The sequence below is a fragment of the Erythranthe guttata genome, chromosome 6 (genome assembly GCF_056151865.1).
Source record: "Erythranthe guttata isolate IM_541 chromosome 6, IM_541, whole genome shotgun sequence".
NCBI lineage: Eukaryota > Viridiplantae > Streptophyta > Magnoliopsida > Lamiales > Phrymaceae > Erythranthe > Erythranthe guttata.
In genome coordinates, this window is record NC_142538.1 from 4,168,311 (window position 1) to 4,185,529 (window position 17,219).

The 17,219-nt window shown below is 34.2% G+C and overlaps 4 protein-coding genes across 4 annotated transcripts; 1 reads left to right on the top strand and 3 right to left on the bottom strand.

Annotated features, from left to right (window-relative positions):
• Positions 1-1,440: 1,440 nt before the first annotated feature.
• Positions 1,441-4,836, top strand: LOC105977325 (IQ domain-containing protein IQM3). The gene is made up of 10 exons (XM_088819545.1): positions 1,441-1,558; positions 2,084-2,254; positions 2,365-2,479; positions 2,590-2,655; positions 2,748-2,836; positions 2,959-3,046; positions 3,195-3,341; positions 3,449-3,541; positions 3,651-3,752; positions 3,865-4,836. The coding sequence occupies exons 2-10, from the start codon at positions 2,085-2,087 to the stop codon at positions 3,907-3,909; spliced, it is 915 nt and encodes a 304-aa protein (XP_088675671.1). The 5' UTR covers positions 1,441-1,558; position 2,084; the 3' UTR covers positions 3,910-4,836.
• Positions 4,396-6,909, bottom strand: LOC105977749 (copper transport protein ATX1). The gene is made up of 4 exons (XM_088819546.1): positions 6,782-6,909; positions 5,873-6,029; positions 5,211-5,286; positions 4,396-4,835 (listed from the first exon to the last, which is right to left on the bottom strand). The coding sequence occupies exons 2-4, from the start codon at positions 5,879-5,881 to the stop codon at positions 4,630-4,632; spliced, it is 291 nt and encodes a 96-aa protein (XP_088675672.1). The 5' UTR covers positions 5,882-6,029; positions 6,782-6,909; the 3' UTR covers positions 4,396-4,629.
• A 2,908-nt stretch (positions 6,910-9,817) lies between these two features.
• Positions 9,818-12,431, bottom strand: LOC105977985 (RNA-binding (RRM/RBD/RNP motifs) family protein). Its single transcript, XM_013003390.2, has 9 exons — positions 11,928-12,431; positions 11,618-11,715; positions 11,283-11,523; positions 11,093-11,190; positions 10,937-11,002; positions 10,637-10,717; positions 10,385-10,453; positions 10,180-10,286; positions 9,818-10,065 (listed from the first exon to the last, which is right to left on the bottom strand). Exons 1-9 carry the CDS (start codon positions 12,248-12,250, stop codon positions 9,979-9,981), a joined length of 1,170 nt encoding a protein of 389 aa, XP_012858844.2. The 5' UTR covers positions 12,251-12,431; the 3' UTR covers positions 9,818-9,978.
• A 452-nt stretch (positions 12,432-12,883) lies between these two features.
• LOC105977879 (uncharacterized) lies at positions 12,884-16,919 on the bottom strand. Its single transcript, XM_013003267.2, has 14 exons — positions 16,332-16,919; positions 15,766-15,877; positions 15,479-15,591; positions 15,269-15,391; positions 15,000-15,172; positions 14,783-14,858; positions 14,335-14,421; positions 14,103-14,183; positions 13,970-14,002; positions 13,834-13,887; positions 13,680-13,721; positions 13,475-13,553; positions 13,250-13,320; positions 12,884-13,134 (listed from the first exon to the last, which is right to left on the bottom strand). The coding sequence occupies exons 1-14, from the start codon at positions 16,518-16,520 to the stop codon at positions 13,027-13,029; spliced, it is 1,341 nt and encodes a 446-aa protein (XP_012858721.2). The 5' UTR covers positions 16,521-16,919; the 3' UTR covers positions 12,884-13,026.
• Between the last annotated feature and the right edge of the window lie 300 nt (positions 16,920-17,219).

Below are 17,219 nucleotides of genomic sequence, written 5' to 3' on the forward strand. Positions count from 1 at the left end.
ATCCATATAAAAATAAATTATATTCTCGAAACAAAAGCAGTATACCTTAAGATTTTGGGGAATCGATTCTCGAGAAAGAACAAGCACGTCAGATTCTTCTGCAACTCCTGAATTTGTAGTAGTTAAAATTAGGGTTTCAAATTTGGGAAGAAGAAACATCCATTTTGGCTCCTTCGCTTTATTAAGTTTTAACTGATAAGTAAATATTTATAAATAAATAAATAAAAACTAATAAATAAATGTGAAGAAACACAACATTTTCTTTGAAGTTTGAACTGACAACAATAATATTGTCACTTCATACTTTTTCTTAACAAAATTACCAACTCTTTATCATACTTGCAAATATTATTATAAAATCATTTAATCAAATAATTTAAACCATTAATATTTAATATAAACTTGCACTAAAATCAAAATTGTTAAGAAATAGTATTAACTATTTAGGACCGGCAATTGAGCGGGGCCTAATTGAAATCCGATGGCTCGACCCGATTATATTTGGCTGAGTCTAATTTTTAGATGTCATCCATAATATTAATTCGGGACATGTATTGCTTGCAATCATGCAACACGAATATACATTTTGTTTTCAATATTTTGTTTAATAATCCGATATATATTCGAGCTTTTATTTATTTATTTAAGTATTCTTCATTCCGTCATCATAAGCTCGTGTGCATTAAACAGCACATTATCGTCAAAATTCAAATCGAGCTAAAACAATTTTTTTAAGTTTGATAAAAATCTAAAATAAATTCGAAGAACTTTTAAATTTCGTACGCTTCAATATGAAAAACGATGGATCACAGTTGACAAACTGTTGTAAAATGACCTATTTTATCTAGCTTTTTTGGTCTGATAATTGTGAGTTAATGTAGTAGAGTATAATATAAACAACAATAGAAACAGAAAAAAAATAGGATGCAAAAATAGCAATAATTGTTATTTTTTTCTTTCTCATTTATATAGCTGGTAATCATCGGAAGTGACAGAGAGAAGTTACGTGCGGGAGTTACGAGGACGTTAGCTCCTACACACATAATGATAGAAGAGGTTGAGAAACCTCAGAATGATTAGAATAAGAAAACCTGTTTTCCGTATTATTTACAACACAAAGAATAATTCTGTAAACCGCCTAATAATATATGGAGGGAGATCACCAGCCTGATCAGGCTAAACAGTTTTGAAAGTTTGGTATACCAAAATAAAAACCAAACTTGCTGAAAAAATGCTAAGTACCATAAACCATTCGAACAATTTTCTTTTCGTTGGATGGCGAACTTTCCCTAGTGTCGTTGTTGCCTAACAGCGTCCACAAAAGACGTTTTCTACAAACATAAAACACAAATATTAAAATTAATAATATAGTTTTATACACAAGAAAGAAAAAAAACGGCATTACCTTTGATAACTTTATATATACTCGGTTCGATTGTGAATAATAATAATAATATACATACATACATAAATTGTGATAATCTTTGCAGAAGAATTGGCCAACAAATCCGAGCATTTAGGTTGTTGCCTGCAGGTACCAACTCCTCCCATAATACGAGTGAGTCATCGTATCCTACAAAGAAAAAGTCAATGATTCTGTCAATGCAATTGTTTCCAAAAAATTTCTATCAAAGTTTTATGTTGCTCAATATCATATTTTTTGTCTGCTTTCTTTAACTGCAAAGACAGTTGTACATACATGTTGTAGTAAATGAAGTTACCTATCTGTGTGTAAATATTTTTATGTGTAAACGAACGAAGATGGTGATATACACGTTGGACTTCGGTAGGTGCAGTAGCATGGGATAAACAGGGTGGAAGTACTTAATGGACATAAATAAATGCCAATTATATGTCATGCAGTTGAGGTGTTCTTTTAAGACACATCGCTCTCTTGGTCCCAAAATTAAAAAAATAAAATAAAATAAAAAGGAACAAGATTATATATGAATTTATATATGAGCTGTGTTGTAACTGACAATTTAATATTGGGATTTCCATATCTAACCAATCAGTGTTTCTATAAGTAACAACTCAGCATAAAAAAAAAGTTTATGTTCTTCGTTATTACCTGTCAATTTAGGATGAAACAAATGGATCTTCTTCAACCTTTTCCGGAATCCGATCTTCAGTCAACTCAACAAAAAGGCTTCTTTGAATCCACAATGGCTGCTGTGAAGCTGCAAAAGGTGTACCGTAGTTATCGTACACGTCGCAGATTAGCAGATTCTGCAGTTGCAGCTGAAGAGCTCTGGTAGGTTCTTCTAATTGCCAGTTGTACTTTTCTTGTCTTCCAAAATATATATTGTGGCAGTTCTATAAATTTTATAATCTCTGAGGAGTGAGTGACTAATAAATGTAAAGGTGGAAAGCAATAGAGTACGCTCGTCTAAACCGCAGCACCACCGCTTTCTTCAACTTCTTCGAACCCGAAAAACCTTCTTCAAGGTGGAGCAGGATCAGCTGGAATGCTTCAAAGGCATGCATGCAAAATCTTTAATTTCAATTCTTTGAGCAGTAAAAAGTTGGCTTCTTATAACTTTCTGATGACATCTATAAGTGGGATTAATTTATAATAATTTATTACAGGTCGGGAAGGGGTTAGTTAAGGATGCAAAGGCTCGGAAATTGGCTTTCCAACACTGGATTGAAGCTGTAAGAAAAAGGAAGCTTTACTTTGCTCTCTCTCTTTTTGAATTTTTTCATTCCTTGGAATTTAGAAAACATATTCTATTATGGCTGTACAGATTGATCCGAGGCATCGTTACGGTCATAATTTGAGCATGTATTTCGGTGAGTGGTGCAGACGTGACACACAGCAGCCGTTTTTCTACTGGTGAGTCTATAATATACGCAAGCAAGAAATGTTATTCTTATTTCAATACGCGAAATACGAAATGAAAAAAAGAAATAGATAATAAGAATCAATTCAGAAGAATTATTTACCCCTTTGTGTAGGTTGGATGTTGGAGAAGGCAAAGTGGTTGACCTTGATGAATGCACAAGATCCAAACTTCGGCAAGAATGCATCGCCTATCTTGGACCTGTAAGCATCAATCAACAGATTATGTGCTGTAGCTCTATAAAGCATGATAGTCAAGTTATTCGAAAATAGTCAAAGTCAACTCAATAAAAATGGTGATTCATGAATATTCTTTTTTTTTTTTGCTTCTTTCCCTTTTGGCTGAATCAAGCAAGAGAGAGGCCGATATGAATACATAATAGTTGACGGTAAATTAATGAACAAGCAAAGTGGATATCTTCTCGACACAAATGAGGAAGTTACAGGCTCTAAATGGATCTTTGTGATGAGCACATCTGACAAGTTATACGCTGGAGAGGTGAGATCAGTATCACAAAGGAATATTCTCAGCAAATAACGACTATTTTTCTCGATACACAAACTAATCCATGTTTTTTTCTTTTTTTTTTTTTTATTTTTTGCCAGAAAAAGAAGGGAAAATTTCATCATTCCAGCTTCCTTGCTGGTGGTGTGACACTAGCAGCTGGAAGACTCGTGGCAGAACGTGGAAAGCTCAAGGTAAAAAAAAAATGTAGATTTAACTGAAAAAATCTGAATTTAATTACTACATGCAATAAAATCTTAGTACAAGTTACCGAAATAAATTTAATATGGTACCTTCTTTCAGTCTGTATCAGCATATAGTGGCCACTACCGACCAACAGACGAGAATCTGACCATATTTCTGGCCTTTCTTCAGAGGAGTGGTGTTAATCTTGAAGATGTTCGGGTAAAAAAAATTACATCATGCAAGTTAGATTACTTACATGGATTTTCGTTAGCAAATTGGCTAACATGTGTTACTTTAGCTTATGTATATGAATTCTGTGATCTGTCTTTAGGCGGGTAATTTCCTGTGTAAAACATCGCCAGAGAGATTATGCTGACGAATACGAGACAAGAGTTCCAACAGAAGAACCTGAACAAACAAAGTTTCAAACGGCCACAATTTTTACGAGCTTCTAAAGATAATAAAAAATAGAAAATTAAATAAAACTCACAACCACACATGCAGACACATCACTCAGTGTAGTTCTACGAAAAGTATAATCTGATAAATGTTTCTTTCCCATCTTTGACAATAAATCATTTTTATATATAAGGATACGAAAAAAAAGAGCAAATAGTTCTAGCTTTACCTGGTTTCCTTTCTTGAAGTCCTCTCCTTCATTACTTCTCTGACTTCGGAAGTTTCGTCCCAAATTATTAATCGCGCTGACGAATCATCTAGATTGATACATTAGTGGTCAGAAACATCTCGTTTGTGATGTTCTAACTAAACCAACATCCGTGTATCGATACAAATTTAAACATTATTGAGCAAAAAAGAGAAAAAAATCATTTTCTTTTTGTTATTTTCCTGGAGAACGGCAGAATATTAATATTACTATTATAGAAATTCTTGAATAAGAAGAGATACATTTGTCTTTGCAGACATGAAAAAAAAAGTACATAAGTTCGTAACAAGGTACAACAGAACCAGGTGCAACGAATTATTATGAATTACATTCGAAGACAAGTTTCCCAAATACTACACACCAAATCGCTCCAATATTGTATTTAAATCTATTTGATTAGAGTTGCATGCAGAGACTAAAACAAGTCTATCATGCAACAGCAACAGTCTCGGTAGGTTTCGATTCTGCTTCGGCCGCTGGTGGTGGTGCGGCGGCAGCCGGTGCCTCAGCTGGTGGGGCCCAGTAGGAAGTTGCTTTCCCAGTCTTCGAAACAGTCTGCAGAACTGCTTCTGGCTGGACCTTGCCAACAACAGTCACTTTTTGCTTCTCGATATCAATATCAAATGATTCCACACCTGTAAAATATGATAAACGTATAGCCACATTTAAATTGAGTCTTTATGTTACAATACAGACACAATCGTAGCAATATTTCTGAATGTAAAAGACTTGAAGCATAAAAAAACGCAGATGCAGAATGTAAGCAGCTACTTATTGTACCAACAAAACCCCACCTCACAAAACTCAACTCTATTGTTTCCGTAATCAAGAACCCAATTAGAGAAGTCTATCTTGGAAACGAGGACACGTGCATTTTAGATTCATAGGACTGATGGGGAATTAATAAAAGTACATTTTTCTTGAACATGAGCATTTATAATTATACATAAAAAAAAATTAAAAAATTGAGTCCTTCGTACTATTGACAGAGCTAGAAAAAGATGTCAAACCTTCCATCTTTCCAAGAACCCTCTTAACAGCTCCCACACAGCCTTGGCATGACATGCCAACCTTCAGCTCAACAGTCTGCCATTTTGATAAAAAAAGTTATAAGATCATCAAAAATCGAAGTGGATCGAACGTATAAGCAACTTATAAATAAATCCTCGAAGTTCTTGTTATGTCAATTATAGCTAAATAATTCTTCCCTTCATTGTGTTCAGGAGAATGACCAAAAATCACCAGAAAAAAAGCTACAAACAAATGGTTTCGGTCCTTCATAACATTTATCTGCTGCTTCAACTAGCAAAGATAGCTACAATCCAATCATCAAACGAAAAAAGAAAAAAAAAATCATCCCAAAATAAAAGTGTCAAGGCAATAAATGAATTAAATTCCCAAACAACAGAAGTTCTGTATGCATAAACCAGCAAATCAACACGATTTCTAACCCTAATTGATTCATTTCTCCACCCTTTCAGCTCAGATAAATTGAACCCCCACTTATTTTTTTCCTTGTTTCAAGCCAAACCAGCAACAATCACAAATCAAATCTAACGAACATAACGAAATTACGTAAAACAATTCCAACAACAAAAAAAAAAAAAAAAAAAAAAAAATCATTCATTCTACTAATTTTAAAACGGAGAAATAAAAAAAAAATTATCATCACCTGAGACATGATTGGTTGATTGATTGATTCTTCTAGAAGTTGATCACAGGATAAACAACAATGGTGTTGCGCAAAAAGTCAGAGCAGATTTTATGATGATGGATTGGGATGAGAGCTTAGCGTTGGATGAGGACGATATTTATAGAGCTCCAAAATTCTTCAACGGAGGAACAGAAATTAAAATAATTCAAATAAATCAGATTGACATTTCACAGCCAATTTTATTTCATTTCCTTTTTTCTTTTTCCTTTTTTTCCCTGACCCCACAAAACTAATTATGACGTCACGCTTACGCGATTTTTTTCAAAAATCTATTACATTTTATATTTATATATTATGATTAAAGGAGGAAATAAATGAAATTACATGGATAAAATAAAATAAAAATTTAATGCTATTTAGCCACACAATGTACATCAACCATTAACAAGTAAATTTGACCTACACTAAATTACAATCTTTGTCATATTAAGAAAATATTTTTTTTAATAATTAATTTCAAATATATTTATCTACAAATGGTCCAAACTACACTTTCATTATCTTCTCTTCCATTCGAAATACTTTATTACAAAAATATAAATATAAAAAAATACTGAACACAAGAGAACGTTCGAAAGTGTCAGTGCGCATCTTACACATACAGCACTTCGTTTGTACATAATCGTATCAGAACGTCAGTTTCATTATACGAAAGGTGTTAAAATAATAGTGCGTATCTGATTCAGAATAACGAAATCTCTTTCAAAATATTCGTGCATCGCAAATATGGCTCGATTAATATTTTGACAAATTGTACTACATGGAAAAGACAAGTGGAGTGTCTACACTACACACACAAACATTAGTACAACATTTATAAAAAAAATAGTAATAAATAAATAAATAAAAATTATGAAATTCAATTACCTGAAGTAGTTAGAACATATTTTTTTTGAAAGGTGGCCAAATGATTTTGGCATACCTTAGAAGGAAGGCATATTTCATTTCATTAGTGGACCTAAAAGTACTTTTTTATTTGTTTTATGGGTCGTATTGTTAGTAGTACAAATATACCTTTTAACCTATAGTACTACGTTAGATAAAGATGTACTACTACTACTGCATATGAAGTACAAGCACGTGAAATATATTGGTGCTATTTAGTTATTTATTTATTATTTTAATAAAAAATATAATAACTGAAGCTCAAAAGGCCCCAAATATAAGAAGAGGCCCAATTTATTGAGTTTAATGGGGCTTCAGCCCATAACTAAATTAATCGTTATTAACTTTTTTTTTTTTTTTGAAATGATTAATCGTTATTAACTTATTATAAATAATTGGGCAAATTACGGTCACCCATAAGTTATGATCAAATTACAAAAAACCCCCCTCTTGTTTGGGTAATTACAGTCACCCTTCTCGGCTATGTATTATCTTGCGAAAATACCCCCCATGGGTAAATACATGGATGTTAAATCGGTAAAACCGAACCGAAATTTCGGTACGCCAACATTTCATAACGTTTACCGAACTGAATATACGATTTAGTTCAGTAAATAACTGAATTACATAAATTTTACGTAAAAATATTTAAAAGGAGGGGGTCACTGTAATTATTCAAACAAGAGGGAATTTTTTCGTAATTTGGCTATACCTAAGAGGTGGCCGTAATTTGCCCTAAATAATTAAATAGTCTAATCATCATTATAGATAGTGTTATTAAGATTTATTGCAGTCTCAAAGCTTTGAAACTGTTTTAACTGTAGGGAAAGAGTGTCGAATAATAACGACACACCGGCAAAACGGTAGCAGTTAAAACAGTTGATATGTTAAACACCACGATTTCATAGAAAAGTCGTTACACGTTTAATGCAAGAAATAACAAGCGATATTAAAATTAAGGGACTATTAGTGAGAACCCCCTCTAACATTATTTTAATAAAGATGTGTCTAGCTCATTTTCCTTTATTAGTGAGAAACCCATTTTTTTTGTATTCTCAAATTTACCCTTCCACTATTCACTACCCATTATCCACTAGTTTGATATTTTTTTTATTTTTTATGTTTTAATTTTAATTTTTGTTTTTATTTATTTATTTCTTCTTTAAAAAATAAAAAATAAAAGTTTAATATTTTTCTTTAAATATTCATTTTCTATATTATTTTAGTTTTCAGTTAAAACAACTATATGCCAATAAAACGACTATTATTAAAACAATGATACATCAGTTTCACAATTTATTAAATTAATTATATATTATGTGATTCCATTGTAAGATTAACTAATTATTTAATCAAAACATCTCCAAAACAACTATTTGTTAAAACAACTATTTATTCAAACCAACTAAAAAGTAATGAAAACAGTATATTGTTGTGCAAAAACAACTATATTGTCATACGAAAACAACTATATTGAATCAACTACAAATTATTGAAATCCACAAAAGCAAAAGCAAAAAAACACACCAAAGTTCCAACAAAAACGACTATTATTGAAACCAACTACAACCGTAACGAAAACAACTATATCTTTTTGAGTAACACGAACACAATTTCAACAAACCAGCCTCCCAAACAATACCTCCTCCTCGAGGTCAATCTATTCCATTACAACGGTGGTAGAGGCGATCTTCCGACGAGGATTCCAGGAATGCTTCCAAAAATCGAAAGAACAAAAAAAAAAAATACCAGCAGATCTGATCATCCCTCAGAAAAGAAGGGAGTAAGACCGGAAGGCCGCCGTCCGTCCTAAATTCGGCGGCGGCACCTTGTCGTTGTCGAGATCTGGAGCCGGCTTCGTCCTCTCCTTGCCCCACATCCGTCGGATTCCCAATTCGAGAAAGAAGAGATGTCGTCATGAATTCACCGCCGCCGCCATCGAGTCGAGTGAGTTTCGAATCCAGAAAAGAAGAGAAGAGATGATGGGGATTTGAGAACGGCGGTTTGTGGGGATTTGAGAACGGCGTTTTGTTGCAGCAAATATTGCTAGGGTTTGTAAATATAAGATTTGGAAAATTAAGGATAATATAGGTATAACACTTAATCATTATATTAATATTAATTTAATTAAATAATTAAGGGGGTTCTCACTAATAATGAAAATGAGGCTATATCTCCTTGATATAAGTAAATGAATTGGGGGTTTTTACTAATTATCCCTAAAATTAAAATTAAAATAAAAAAAAAAAAAAAAAAAAAAAAACGTTTCATAGCAAAAGTGCATTAAGAGTGTTTAAGAGCTGAATAAACAGCAAACCAACCAGGATCCGAAGGATTTATCGAATCCCAGAAAAATGTCGTTTTCGGATCTTCGCACACTATATATTTCTTCTGATCACCGTTATTTTTGTCTTCCCCGTTTACACCAATGCAGCACGGTTTCAATTTTTCCGACAACTTTCCTACACGAATTATTTTACAATTCAATATATATTAATTATTATGAAAGTGAATAAAAAAAATCGGTTTTGTGGATTAAATTTTTTAAATAATATACTACTACCTTGATGAGGGTTATTTTGATCAATTTGGAGGGCCAAGAAGAAAGCATTATAGAGGATTGGTCGAATGAATACAGGAGCAGCAGCTGCATAATTGAATGCCATTACACTCTGCTTCAGCATTTCGTTATGCGACTTCGATAATTTATTTTGTGCCGAATCGCAGTTTTTGAACGATGACGTGGCAGTATTTCGGGGCGAGCATCTGATTGGTTGTATCCCTGTTATTCCTATTTTGTTTATTCCAAGTGAATTGACCCTTTTTAAGTTCAAGAACATCTGTTGTACCACCGATCTCGCAAATTCCGGTAAATTCTGCAAATTCAAAAAAGAAAATCATACCAGTATGTAAAACAAAATCATCGTATGTAAGTTTGGCAGTTATATTGGATTAATGGATCCTAGTATTTCTATGATTATTGACTATTTGGTGCATTTTTGTGTACAAGTTTTGATATTGTTATTATTATTGTCCAAATTTATATATAATTAATCTCACCTTTTCTCTATACCAATGTTGATACATACAACATACAATAGTTTCTCGTATCTCCCCTTCAATTTGGCATTACATTTAGAAACATATATTATTCCTGGAAATATTTGAATAAATTTGCATCAAAACGTAGGTCTCGGTTGGCCCCTGCTATACTTCGGAGGGTTCACCTTAGCAACATCAACTGTTATCATCCAGCCATTGATGATCTGAAAGAAAAAAACACGAAACCAAAAACGAACCTCAGTTATAGTTCTTTTTTTTTTTATAAACAACGAATTATTCGAAAAGTTTTAATGAAAATAATACAAAATGCCAGCCACCTTTCCGTTCATTTCCCTGAGGGCGGTGGATGCAGCTTCCTCGGTGGTGTACTCTACAAAAGCATAGCCTTTCGACCTCTTTGAGATCTTGTCCATTATGATTTTAACTGTGGGGCCCACGGAAGGAAAAAATACAGACGAATAAATATACTTGGTCAACTTTTTTTCTTTTTTGAAGTATGGAATGTTTGACCGGGATTTGTACCTTCAACAAGATCGCCGAAACCTTCAAACTCTGAGCGCAAGGTTTTCTCGGATGTATAGAAAGATAAACCTGCAGAATCAAATGCTATATTTAGTCTTTAATTTTTTTAACCATGAGTGCTAAATAAAATGAGATTTGTCAACTTTTTTGAATGTCGATTTTTTAGACCGAGTAACAAAAAACATAGTGCAAAAATGCCAAGTCCAAAAATAATAGAACTTCAAAATTAATGCTAATAGAGTTGCCGTATACCAGTCACAAAAAGCTTCTTTGTCTTGATATTGCTTGTTAGAATTGACGCGGAAGAATCTTCCGAGGCTCTAATATTCTCACCTGCAATATGCACACTCATTATTTTCGTTCCAAATTCCTGATTAGTTTTAATACTGTTATCAAGAAAGGTGCTCCACAAAAAATACTGTCGTGTTTTTCATTTAACGGATTTCAACACTCTCTCCAAAGTCCGAACTATGGCCTGGATCGAATATATATAAACACTTAATCGACTCCTTTAACTAGCTATGCTCGTGAAATGTAATAATTATGACAAACCTGCATAATCTTTCTCATCCGATCCAAAAGTATCGTCCAGCTGGACAGATCGAACACCTGGCACATCTGTAATAACGAAGATATCCATTGTCACACACACACCATTAACACACAAACATATAAATTATCGATGCATAATAAAAGAAACCAACCAACCAGCTAACTCTTGAGCACACTCATCGTCTAGTTCACAGCAGAACCCGTAGTTAGATTCCCAAGAAACATGGTACATGCACATCTGAGCGTCTTTCTCACTGCAAAACAAACACGATTTCTCATTTCTCACTCATATAAATAATCGGACTCTATAAAGCATTTCGCACGATAAGATAAAACCCATACTCACTTCCTCAAAACCCTCATCAAGACTTGGACATAATAATCAACCATTTGCGCCTTTCTAACGGCCCCAATCGATGGCCTGTCCGTTCGGACAAGCCAGCGTTTCGTATTACCAGCAGGAAACAATAACGTGTTCTCATAGAAAGGGATCGATTCAGTAATGAATTCAAGCTTTGGAGAACTGTAATCTTTATGCGTTGAATCGAAATCAGGGTCTGGCTTAACTGATAATACCCCAGGTATACCTGTGATGAACCAGACCAAAAATTAGAATTCATTATTACTCAAAATAGGAAGAAAAACTCTGAAACAACACAGAAAAAAAAAAACGAGACGTACTCGCTAATTCGTAAGCTCTTTCTTCGTCAATGTCGCAGCAGAAACCGAAATGTGTATCGCAGGAAGCATCGTATATGCACATCTGAGCTCCCTCCTTACTGTACGAGCCAAAATCCACTAATAAATTAAAAATCCATTTTTACCCCCAAAATAAAATTCCACAAGAAATAATCCAGCAAAAGAGCACAACGTCCAGAAATTGGGCAAATATCAAATTCAAAAGCCACAAACATAATAAAAGGCAATATTTAAACCACGAATTAATTATTTAAGAAAAATAAATCCTGATAAAAATTGGGGAACCACTCACCTTCCCAAAACGGGTTCAAGCTTCCTGACATAGTAATCAATTATTAGGGATTTAACATTGGGAGCTCCTGGAGGGGCTTCCACGAGCACCATCCAATGGCGATTGCCGTAATTATTACTAATTTCACCCAAAGGGGCGGTCGAATTAGCGGCGGTTGAAGCGTTTGCTGCTCCGGCAGTCCTCAACGCGTAATATGAAAAGTTAGAACTGGTGTGGAAGGACAATCTGAGAGGGAGAATTGCGCGATTTTGAGCTGCGATTGTTTGGGTGATGGCGGTGGGAGCGGCTGAAGAAGAGAGCACCGCTTCCATTGTTAGTGCCATGGAAGAAGAAGAAGAAGAAGATAAAATGGAGCCAAATATTTATTTAAGTTCATTTTAACACGAAATAACTTCTGGCGGAAAATATTAATTTATTTTCACCCCATAACTTTCCATTATTCTTATACTTGCACCCTTTTAGTTTACAACTTATTTATATTAGGTCCCTTATCTCCTGATTTATCTACAACCAAGGACAGTCATCAAGAGAGAAGTCCCTAAATAATATATATTGGGGAAATTACACTTCCGTCCCTAAATTTTGCATCAATTTCACATTTAACCCCATGTTCATAAAATAGACATTTGATCCCTCATGTAGTCATGTTTCAATAATTTTAATACTTTTGGTCAATTTCTATCAATTTTTTTGTCAGTATTCACCGAATCAAGCATTTGACCACAGCTCTCTTAACTGACTACCTAACCGTAAATTGATGAAAATGGCAAAGAATGTTAAATTATTGAAATATTAGGGACCTAATGTATTTTTTGCAAACATGGAGGACCAAGTGTGAAATTGGTGCAAACTTGAAAGACAAAAACTGTAATTTTCCCAATATAAATTAATAAGTTATGTTTAATTATTTTATTTCGAATGAAAGATGTGAAGAATTAGTAGACTAAAAACTTGATTTGTAGTTATATTTTATTTCCAAGAATGAATCAAGATTCATATGATACAATTGAAGGTTCTATAAGAACATTACATCACAACATTAGCATATCTACACAAAACTACTAAATATGCATTCCCTTTTACTACCTAATGCTAATCCTCATGAAAGAAGAGGTGTTTCGATGTCTTGTACGTGATCTTCTAGACCTTTCTTGGTCGGAGGAGCATCTTCTAGATTTAACGTGCAAGCAAAGCAAAACGAAACCACCTAATAACATGCACGCACGCACGCACACACGGTTAAAACTTCAAAAACGAAAGTTTTAAGAGTTAATTATAGTGTGTGTGTGTGTGTGTGTGTGTAAGAAGAGGGTGAGAATTACCATGCTTAGAGATGCAAATATGATGCTGAAACCTTTGCAGTCGAACGGAGCATTGCTGGATAGAAACCATGCTGAAATTGCAATTATACACAGAACAATAGTTAAATCAAGAGAAATTTGGTTTACATATATACTTATTTATTTTCTTGAAATGAACAAGATGTATAGAAACAATAACATATTTGTTTTTTTTTTTGTTTAAATCAAGAGAAATTTGGGACTCACTGGTTAGAGGACTCATTGCAAGTGGCGAAAGCAGACTTGCAATGGATTGTACACCAGCTACAAAACCTTGTGCTTTCCCCTGTTTCAAGAAGATCGGTATTTAAAATAAATAAAATAAAAGGAGAAAACCTTACGAAAGTTTGGGCTGTGAATCTAGACCTTAAATACGAAGAAAGCAAATTCAGAAAACTCGTAGTAGACTAACCTGATTGGCTGAGGTTGATCCCTTGGATATCACTGCATATGTCTGCCATTTATTCAAAATAATATAATCAGTAAGATGCATGAGAAATTGATAAAAATGGAGCAATTAAATATGAAAACCCCGAAAAACAGAGTTTCAGAGTGGGATTACTTACGGAAGGTTTCACGAGTACGTAGATGACTCCAAAAGAAGCGCTCAAATAGGGCACCTGTGTTTAGCACCGATAATTGTTAATTTTACACATAATGCACATAACCTAAGTTTAACATGCAATTTAGAGATTTATATACCCATGATGCCCAGGCCAACCCGTAAAACAGGCCCTGCAGATACAAAAATTTTCGTCAGCACACTTCTCAATTTTTAGCAAGAAAAACTTGTCACAAGTGATATATAAAAATAGTAATTATGTTAATAACTTACATATGCTATAGATGCAAGTAAGGCTGCACAGAGAATCAGTTTCTCTCCGATCAATGGATTGAGCAGAGGAAGCAGCAGCATCTTCAGTATATATGATTGAAGGGAGATTATTAGTCAGATAGAATTTGTATTTATTTATTAATATAAGAAAGAAAAATCGAGATTAGTCGGATAGAAATTTTCACTTTGATCGGAAGATTCAATTTAATTTTGGAATCATATCATCAAGTACCTGAGAAAAAATTGAGCCTACTCCCACCATCATCAAAATTTCTGATAATTGATTCTTGTTAAAACCAAAAGCCGACTTCAAATAGTACTGCAGGATTATATAGAACAGTTAAAAGAGATTCTAAATGTGACATGCCAACATGATTTACATTGCCAAAAATATATGCACACAATTTCATAATTAAAAGCATCAATTTGCAATGAATAACAAAACTACTGTAAGATAGAACAGATATTCAGATTAAAATGATGCTTCCCTATATAGAGAAGATAAGGTATTCTTTCGGAAAAAAATAACGTATATAACTGAGCTCAAAGAATTAATTGTATTCAGTTTTGCATAGTTCGTCTGACTGAAAAAAAAAAGACACTAAATATTTTAAAAGAAAAATCTGCTAAAAAAATCTCGATAAATGTCATTTATGCTTACTGCACTGTCAGAAACATACCAATAGAACACCGCTGATTCCAGACATGCCCAGTTCATAGAAGAAGGAAATCAGAGAAATGCGCTTAAGTGTTGAGCTGAGACAAAGGATCAAAGATTATTTACAAAGTAGGGAGAAAAAAAAAAGAACTTCATAGCAGAAAAGAATCGGCTCTGAAAGTTTATACACACGAACAAATATATTTACTGGAGTGCGTGAAAAAATTCTAAAACTTTACCTGCTAGTAACAACATATGCAGCATTCTTCATTGAGTAATATCGTTCTTTAACAATCTCAAACGGCTTCTTTAAGCAAGGGATATTCTGGGACGGTGTCTGAGTTGGTCTTACTGTTTCTTTGAGAAATTTTGCCATGTAAACAGAACAAAAGATCAATAGAGCTATTGACACCTGAAATTCGACATTAAACAAAATGTGAAAAATAAAGTAAAAAAAAAAATACGGATAAAATTGGAGGGCAAAAAAAAAAAAAAAAACAACGTATACCTCAAAAATGTAATATTCCGGAAGAAAGCGTGCTAGAAGGTTCCCTACGACATGCGACGCAGAGAATAGTCCTGTGATCCAACTGAAGGCAGCAGCCCTGCGACTCTCATCAACAACATCTGCCTAGAAAGGCGGTTAAACAGTTAGTGAAAAGTCGATTGTACCCTTCAACAACATCTGCCCTAGTGATAATAGCAAAGAATGACTCACTGCATAAGCAACGGATATGCAGAAAATGCTCCCTTGGCTTATGATATAAGAAACAGTTCTTATACCGTAATAAGCATATACAGATCCTTTTGATTGATTGATGGCAAGTAAAGCTGAAAACAAAAGGATTACGATTATTAAGACAAAAATATGCATTTGAACAAATAAAAAAATTTACAAAATTGAGGTAAAGTGTGTGATCTGTTAGTTTATTTATTTTATGCCCTGTTAAATGTGTATGTAAGAATAAGTTTCTGCAGAGAAAAAAGATGTTCGAAGAAACATACTGAAAGGAAAAATAGTGGTTGATACAGTGAGAAGAAGCAACGGTTTACGCCCATACTCATCGGCCAGCTGACCTAAGAGTGGAAGAACTATCATCTTGAATATGCCGACGACCTACAAACACAGAATATAACTTATAATTCATTTTCAATTGTTGTCCTTGCCTTTTAATTGGTATCTTGTAATTCAGCATTGCGATAATATTCGGCTAAAGTCCCGACGAAAAATCGTCGATCTTCACTCAAAGCAGTGAAGTGAAGTGAAACTTACATGGGAAAATTCAGTCAGAAAACAACAAAGAAGGTGGCAAATAAATTCCTATGTGGTCCACCCAATTATTTCAATTTGTTAAGAATTACAGGTGGATTCAAAGTCAGCATCCTCCCAAAAGAAAAATAAAAATCCAAAGGCTATAGAATCAAGATCAGGCACTCAAGATGCTATGAACATATTCAGGTTCAAGAAAAGTCAAACTTGGAGAATCCGAACTTTTCAGAGTCATTTCATCGAACAGATGGTGTGCATCTATCTATGTGCGTGTGAAATACAGAATATAAAGAAAACTGACCGTTTGCTGGATGCCATTGATGTAGATGGCCTGAGGGCAGGTCAGCTGACCTGGACAAAGAGCATTTGTGGTGACGTCAACCAGCACAGAAACAGTCATCTCCTCCGCAATCCAGTGCACGCACAGAGGGAAGAGCAGGTGAACCAGCGGCCGGAGCTCTTTCATACTCTCCCACCACCACCCCGCCATCAAAATTCTTCAGAAAAAAGATTCCCAATTTTTTAGCTCTCTATCTCAGCTTCCCCAACTCTTGATCAATTATTATGAATTATCCATAAACTCATCTATCAGTGAGTGTCGCTCTCTGCGGAGAGAGGCATTTATTGAAATGGAGAAAAACCATGGGCTGGTACTTACGTAAACGGAATACCATCATCAGCGCAGGCATTGATGGCGATGTGGGGGCGGGCGGGGGGGAGCGTGGCTAGCGCAAGAAAGGATTTTTGGAGAAATAATGAAGATTGAGGAGTTGTGCATCGCTGAGTTGTACCTTGTTCTGGGTTGATTGTACGATGGAATAGCCCACGGGGTGCAGGGGATGGGACACATCGCTTTCGTGTGCCGCACGTCGATGGGCGCGTGCAATATGTATGGCTTCCATGAGCCTTTAATTAATTAATTTTATTTGTTACTAATTTTCAACATTTAAAAATAGCAATCTAAGACTAACTTTACCTTGCATATCTATCTACTTCCCAATATATCTTTATCTAATTATTAAAGTCTTGATTATGACTTTGTATCGCATCACAATATATTCGTATTTTTTGTAGAATTCATTTCTTTTGGAAATTTTATTTAACTTTTCTTTTTTGTTTTTTGGTATTGGATCTTGCTAATAGACAATACTAAAGGGTCAAGTAAATCTATTTTTTTTAGTAATAAGGG